General features: G+C 38.4%; 1 protein-coding gene across 2 annotated transcripts; it reads right to left on the bottom strand.

The window, feature by feature from the left end:
• Window positions 1-1,324: 1,324 nt before the first annotated feature.
• On the bottom strand, window positions 1,325-6,404 carry c12.1 (spliceosome-associated protein CWC15). Of its 2 annotated transcripts, none has more exons than XM_071597690.1 (4): window positions 6,170-6,404; window positions 5,951-6,076; window positions 4,035-4,371; window positions 1,325-1,665 (listed from the first exon to the last, which is right to left on the bottom strand). In XM_071597690.1, exons 1-4 carry the CDS (start codon window positions 6,298-6,300, stop codon window positions 1,528-1,530), a joined length of 732 nt encoding a protein of 243 aa, XP_071453791.1. In that variant the 5' UTR covers window positions 6,301-6,404; the 3' UTR covers window positions 1,325-1,527. The 2 variants fall into 2 exon arrangements, with proteins under 2 accessions (XP_071453791.1, XP_071453792.1); XM_071597691.1 differs by having other exon boundaries at window positions 4,035-4,368.
• Window positions 6,405-8,005: the final 1,601 nt, after the last annotated feature.

Below are 8,005 nucleotides of genomic sequence, written 5' to 3'. Positions count from 1 at the left end.
ATACAAATAATGTACAGGGTGGGGCACACACATACATTGGATGAGTGCTGGCAGGTGAAATGCTATAATATATTAGGGCCTAACTGACCCTGGAAACAAAGCACACAAACCCTCCTTCCCTTTCCGTCAAGGCCACAGCCATTCTATTCACCCCCACATCTGCCCACTCCCAACTACCCCCCACGCAGTCAACTACCACCCTTTTATACTGTCTTCGACGTTACTTGGTGAAATTTCTCCATTATATAGATAACAAAACTAGCAATTCCGCAATTAATACTTAATGATAAACATGGTTTTGTCCCAGTGTGGCATTATCAGGTGAAAATAAAATGTAAGGTGAGGTACACATAGTATACCTTTAATGAAGAAAGAGGTGGGTGGGTAGAGGGGTGTAAGGGGGGGGGTTTTGAAGGAGTGATGCATTCAGGTGAAGGTCAGCTATGAAGGGGGCTTGGAGCTCACTGCGATGGGTGGGGGACCTAGGAGAGGAGGGTAGGAAGGGTACAAAAGCCCATTAACCAGGGTGGGGGGTCTCCGTGCACAGGAGTGCTGATCTCTAATTCTTCAAGCACACATACCTTGGACCTTTTCTCTCCATGCGTAGGATCTTGGGTTGGAATACACTGTGATGGTTGTGTGCCAATGGGGGCTTAGCGAATTGAGAAGTGTATTTGTTGTTTGTGAAGCTGGCTAAGGGCTCTTTGGTTTGATGTTGAATGTCCTCCCAGTTTGCCCAATGTATTTTATGGTATTGCAGTCATCGCAGTTCATTTGCTTTGTTCAATAATGTCTTATTTTGTCTTTGCTGGTTCCCAGAATGTCTTTGAGTGTGTGTTGTAGGTGGCTTTGACTTTCGTCTTTGGGAGTAAGCATTGGATCCTTAGCGATATTTTCCCAATTAAGGGAGTCTACGCCACTTCGGTCTGTCGCTTCCTTTGGGTTTAGAGCTGTATACATGTATATCCTTCATGACTATCTGTGACTGCTTCCTACTGCATTTTTTTGGTGTATCAGTCATGGCTGCACTTTGCTTAATTTTCTGGAATTCTCAGCATTCGTTTGCATCGGGCGTGGGTACACAGCACAGTCTATGTGTAATGGAGTGAAAGGCTGCTAATTTTTGTAAAATGTAGTTACTTGAATGCTCAATTCCAGGTGGGTCCCATTTCCAGTTTCCAAAGATTCATGGCTGGTTGATTACCCTGTCCTTATCACTGAACCTGCTAAGAAATCCACTACTAAGTATCTACGTTAAGGCACTTGAAACAATCCTCCCTGACTGCTCCATACAAGCAAGTAGATCAAATTAAATTAATGCACTTCAAAGTTTATAAAACTAACTTTATTACTTCCAATGGAATTACAACACAGACACATACATCTAATATGACAAGGCAAATCCCAGATGAATGATTGAAATGCTTCCATAGAAAGACAAGAATTATGATAATCATATACATTTAACATAAAATGAGAATGCAAATGGAGGGATAACAACGGATGTGAGAAACAAGCTTCATTCATTCACTTGACATACTTTTCCATAAACTTTCGGTGGAATTCTGATCGTAGTGAGTCATTAATGAAGCGCTCCTTCTTTTTCTCTGGCTCTGATCTAGCACAATTCTTGAAGACAACATCATCATCCCACCTTCGCTTCACCTACATGGAGAAATACATAATGAATTAGACACCAGAAAAACAAAATTACAGGCACCAAGTCCCGCTATGATGTGTATTTTGAGTACCATTTAAAAAGATTGTTGCAGTGCTGTATTCGTCAATCCTTTGTGCGCCCAGAGTAACTGCACCTAATGCCTAATCACAGATACCATAACCGAAGTATTCATCAATGTTTTTGTTTGTTTATGCTAATTTAAAATGCTTCAGACAATTAAAAATTCACACTGATCATAAAATATACACTTTGCTTCGTTTTCTGAATGCAAAATATGTGAAAGTTGTCGAAACTCATAGGCATATTGGTGAATTGGGCGTAGAAAACATTACAAGAGATGGAATGGTAAGAATATGGGTGAGAGACATTACAGATTGTCATACTAATGTTCACCATAGTGGGCGACCATCAGTCTTCACCGTCAACTTGATTCACAGAGTTACACAAAAGTTAAAGAAAACAGATATTTTATGATTTCGTCATTATACAATGAATTTCCTGTCAACAAGTGTTCTTTGTGAAATTGTTGTGGAGAAGAGTAAAACACTCAGAAGCTGTGCTCATGCTGGGGGGTAGAGAAAATTCTGACTGGAATGTACAGAAAGCCCATTGCACAGCCCATGAAGTTCAAGCAAAAGCTTTTTACCCAAAGAATCACTTCCACTGTGTTTTCGGATACGTAGGATCGCTTGGGGGTTTCTTTCCTCTGGTTTGGGATTAGGACACAGATTAAGGAGCAGTATGATTAATTCACACAATTTCCAGGGAGCTGAAGTGGATTTGGATTATAATTTAGTGCTAATGTGGTGTGATGTCAGATTTAAGATGCTACAATATACATAACAGAATCAAAAAGAAAATAGAGAAACATGTCAGAAAGGATCAATTTGATCAAGAATGTCTATCAGAGAAGCAACAGTAATTAGGGTCGTATATTTTAAATTAGGTTAATGGCAGGTCGAATTTGAACCAGAATCGTGCAAATTAATGGTATTTTATAACCCCCAAAGAACTTTTATAACCAAAAGAGATGTCATTTGGTTTAAAAATGCACCAGCAATGTTAACATGATTAATGGACCAAAGGCTAACAGAATACAATGGAGAATTATGCCACATACACCAGGACATTTTGATTCTACCAGATATCAGTCTTAAAACACACTGTAAGTTTAAATCTACTAAAAATCTAAGTCATACTATGGTTTACTATAAGTATACTGCTAAGTTATATCATGGTTTGTTTTGCTCGGCAGACTTATGGTATTGTAATCTGGGGAATATCATTCTTATTAAATTAACTATTTTTAGTTCAGAAAAAAATAAGACATATGTAATCAACCTTATGGTGGACATTGCTGACTTATTTTTAAATATTTGGGAATATTGTCTGTACCTTGCGTATCTATCATGCAGTGACTTTCATTAATTAAGGCAAGAGTAACTTTACTATGAATAATAGTTATCGCTGTCACAATACCAGAAGATGTAAATATATATACATGTTAAAACATCAAACCTCTCTGTGATAGCTAATGGAACAACATCAATGGGCACAAAATTGCTAAAAAAAATCTGCCTTGCCATTTAAAAAATGAGACAAGAATTTCACTATCAAAGAAGAATCTATTTGCATATCTGGTAAATGAGTGTTATCATAGTGTAAATGAATATTTATATGAAATTATGTAAATGCATTTATGTATATTAGTATCCTATCCTTATTGTATTTGTATTTCTGTTTGAGAATACCGTCATCTATATCCCATTGATGTGCCCTACGCACACAGATCATGTATTCTCAGTACTGTACACTGTATCTGCTGGACAAATAAATATCCTTTGATTATCATCAAAAATGTGATTTTGGAAGATAATCTTATCCAATCTTCCAAGATTCTGAAGGGAATATACACAGACTGATGTGACGACTAAAGAAATGCCATTTTCCCTCTTGGAAAGGCCAAGTAACAAGGCCAAATTCATCGGCCATGCTCTCTTAAATGGTCACAGAAAACAACAGGAAAGATCCAAGCAACAGCAGAAGAGGCATGGTCTAGGGCCACAATGCTGATTGTGTCAATGCCCTCGACTCTGTGGATGGTACACCACATTCACACGGCACTTGAGGAGGGACCAGCACCCTTGACTGATTTTTTCCTCAAGACCCACCATTTTCTATGGACTTCCACGGGCCAGAGTGATTTTGATGGCTTGGCGCACCATATAAAAGTCAACAAACAATATTGTCTGTGCTAATTTCCATAAATGTGTATGCAGGTATACAATTGCACTTGCGTGCGCGTACCCTGGAAGTTGGGAAATGGAGGGGGAAGTTGGGTGCAGTAGCTGACCTTGAGGTCCGGCTTGGATGCCTGGGGTGCGTAGTGGTGCAGGAGTGGGTTCCCACTGAGGATGTTCTCCATGCGAATGCGCTCCTCCTCCTGCCGGCGCTCCACTTCCCGCCGCGCCTGCTCTGCCGCCCGCTCCTTCTTTATGCGCTGCAACTCGGCCAGCAGGGCCGCCGTGTCCTCCTCCTCCTCCCCTTCATCCTCCTCCTCTCCGGAGTCGTCCCCGTCCAGCGGGTCGTCTGCATCCAGGCTCGCCGCCGGCACCTGGTCTGGCCTCGGTCGACGGGCTACGCTTCCCCCGCCGCTGCCACCGCTGCCTCCACCCCCACCACTGCTGCTGCTTGCATGCGAAAAAGAAGAGAGGGACAATCTTGATGTCAAAACCAACGGTGACCAATGAAACCAGTGGATTTAATGTGATTCATGTAATTTAATATAGCTTATTGGCAACAAAATTATGTCTGAATATGGTACCACATGCACTAATTAACTTAAAAACACAGCATAAATGTAACAACACAAAGCATAACACGTTATTTTATTATGAATATACTTAAGCAAACCTCCGACAGGTTGAAAACATTTGTAGACGCCAGTTGACTTTTTGAACTTAAATGATGTACCTCATCACACATATTCTCAGTAGACAAAAAGAAAATCTCAGACGATATCTAATAAGTTTAGATATGTATTCACGGAAGTTAATTCCCAATAAATATTCATCAATTAATATGAGTGGCATCTATTTTATCTTTCAGATGGTTCGCAAAAACATATTTACATATAAATATTCCAGAGGAAGCTATCTTATTGAGATATCTTAAGTTATTAAATTTTTAAGTCAACAGTTTTTCTGTAATATTTAATATAGGCTATAGGATTGACATCTTGCATATCACAGCCAATATTACATACATACTTGTTTAAAGTAGATTAACTTCAATTAAGACTGCCAAAAATAGATATATTTCAGTTTTTTTATAATAATTCATAACGAGCTATGACACTCATTTGTAACACTGTTGTATCGGAACATTTTAAAAAATCTACACATTCATATAAAACTAGATAATAGTATCTTTGCAATTGCAGCTGAGATTTTTAAAAACATATTTCCCATTTACGCCCACTGCATTTTACACTTCAAAAATTAACACAATGAATTGTATCCATTTTTGAGGTGTAAAATGCAACTGTAAGACTGCAAGAAGCCAGTGCAATGGCCCCTGCATCAACCAGATTTCGGTAAGAAATGGGACAATATGATTTGCAAGTAGAATGCTCTGCTGAGCCAATGCATCGAGTTCGGTTCTAAGTTTCAACCTTCATGTGGTGGAAGGAATCTATAATGAAGAAATGAGAACGTTCCACCTAGGCCCAGTATAGTATGATTTATTAGCAAATGCTTTTTGACTCTCTGAGCCATTAACAAGATGGGTGACAAATAGGTTGAGCGGAGAAGATTCCACCTGCCTTTCCAATTCCTTCCCTTCTGCCAATACCCTCACAAGGATGTCACAACACCCTGCCGTAACAAATTCACTACATTCACTTGCTAGCCCCCTCCCTTTTTTGGGTATGTACACGTACACTGTAATTCACGCAGTTTTTGGCTTGTACCTGATGATGGTGCATTGAGTCAAAAAATGCGCACTCTGCGTACATGGTAGAAAAGTGCAAAATTCTCATTTCTTCACCAGCAAACCACATTTTGATATGACAACGCAGTAATCGTCACCATATAATTTAGTTTATAACTGAGTTTTTTTAAAAATCAGTATCTAATGCAGAACGGCTTGTCTCAATGGATTAATTTACATTTTATTCTGTTCTAAAATAGTGTGACTCTTCAAGCTAGAACACGAACACCAATTGATATATTCTAATGTATTAACAACTAAAATTCTTGTATTACATACGACGTAGTGGTTTCTCTCGGTTCAACTGCTCGTTTACCGTCTCGCGTCGCTCCTTTTTCTCTGTCTTCAAGTTCTTTACGAAAATCTCGGCTACGAAGTTCTTCAGTTGTGCCCTGCCCATATTCTCTGTAAATAAGGATACAAATCACAAATAATATATAAACCAAAGTATACCACAAACTTCAACATTATCTGCTTCGCATTTTCATAAATACATACCTAAATTTGAGTTTCGTATGCGAAGGTAAATCTCTGCTAGAATACTGTTTTGATATTGCACTTAAATCTTTCTCACTCCTCCCTTGACCACCTCTAGCAGGATCGAACGTTGGTCTAGCGGCAGTCGTCATGATATTAAAATTTCAAATTCCACGCTGCAGTGAGGTACCGATAGCAATTCCCGTACTTAATCAGTCACTCAAACTTTCAGATGACCCTACCATAATGTCCACAATATTGACAACTATCTCGAAACATGCGATTACAAAACGATATATCGACAACTGATCAAATCGAATGCATGTGCGAACGTCCTATCATAGTTTACCGCGGAAGTTCAAACCGTTAAAATTGGATAACAATGCTTGTTTTTAAACCCTTAATCCGTTAGCTCCCTCTGGGCCTAGGATAATTTACCTCCACATAAAATTTAGTGGAAACAGAATTTACCTTTATGCAAATTAATATTTTCTTAAATTAAACAAACAGTGGTGAAATTCAAAATCCACTCCGCAATTAATATGGCACCGAGCTAAATTTCATCACATATCAATCACTAATTTTCCTCCAAAAATTATGTTTAGGTTATCATGTGCCATAGAAATAATATCTTCATAAAAATAGACGCATTTTCGAGTTATAGTTGCAGTTTGTTGCAATCTATTATATGTCCCAAATTGCTGACATAAGCATATACAGAAATGTAGATAAACCTATGTAATGTGAAATGCATGCATAATTTTCTCATAGTACTGACAGAGAGTAGTCAGCATATGCATCACACATCTAGAAATGGCTTGATTGATAATGAAGCCTTACCTTTTGAATTATTACTATTCTACTTTTTACATTCTGTAGCAAAAGGATAAAAAACAGCCATACCAATCCCTTAAATTCTTGTGAATTTACATGCTTAGAATAATTCATGACCCCGGCAGCCCAACACTCTGCTTCCAGAAGTGGCAATGGTGAATTTTGTGGAATAGCCAATTATGACATTTCAAGTAGCCGATGTTGTAATGGCATCCTTGAGCAAATATGTAGCTCTTTTTCAAGGTGTTCATGGCACATCTCATGAACGAAAGATGGGGCCAGGGTATTAATTTCACTTTCCTTGAAGACTTATCATGCTACCAGTAATGGCAGTCATTATACTCTGTAAAATGTTTTATTCTATTAATGAACTTCTTGTCCCATGAGTTTCTTTGTATTTAAACATGTACTTAGTATTTATCATTTCTTTATAGACGTGTCCTATATCTGTCCTTGTTTTTTACAATTGTACAAATCTGCTGGGCAAATAAAATTACTTACTTACTTACTTATAACCAAAGCCGGGTGCTTTTTGAGTCTTCTCAATCAAATACACCCACAATTTCTGTTTTATATTACTCTCAATAGTCTCCTTCTAAATCAAAAGTAATTTCTTCACATCTTACGACACATTCATATGATGAAAATCCACAAGTCAAGTGATGTTTCTAACCTAGAATAAAATCACTGTTGGGCGAAAACAGTACATACATATTTTTGAGTTCTGTACCACACTTTAGACCGGCCCCGCAGGCGGCAGAGTAACAACCTTGTCTGCCAATCCAAGGGTACCAGGCTCGATTATCACCTGGGTGGGTTTTATCTCCACCTAGGGCTTGGGTGTTGTAATCGTGTCCATTGTTATCACTGTAAATAGTCAGATGTATAAGGCCAAAAAGTGCTGTTTTCGGACTAAGACTAAATAAATAAATTTTAAAAAACTGCATGGCACTATAGCTGATACAAGAACACATTTAAACTTCCACATGCAATAAGGACCATGAGACATTTGACTGTTGTTTG

The sequence above is a fragment of the Hetaerina americana genome, unplaced genomic scaffold (assembly GCF_022747635.1).
Source record: "Hetaerina americana unplaced genomic scaffold, ioHetAmer1.1.p SCAF_9, whole genome shotgun sequence".
Lineage (NCBI taxonomy): Eukaryota > Metazoa > Arthropoda > Insecta > Odonata > Calopterygidae > Hetaerina > Hetaerina americana.
This window is presented reverse-complemented; position numbering and strand designations above follow the sequence as displayed.

Bases quoted from the DNA above. Each gene is read 5' to 3' on its own strand.
- c12.1 (XM_071597690.1), bottom strand. From the start codon at position 6,300: ATGACGACTGCCGCTAGACCAACGTTCGATCCTGCTAGAGGTGGTCAA. The intron at 6,077-6,169 runs GTATGTATTTAT...CCTTATTTACAG, and splicing joins CATACGAAACTCAAATTTAG to AGAATATGGGCAGGGCACAA. The intron at 4,372-5,950 runs GTATGTAATACA...TTCGCATGCAAG, and splicing joins CCGAGAGAAACCACTACGTC to CAGCAGCAGTGGTGGGGGTG.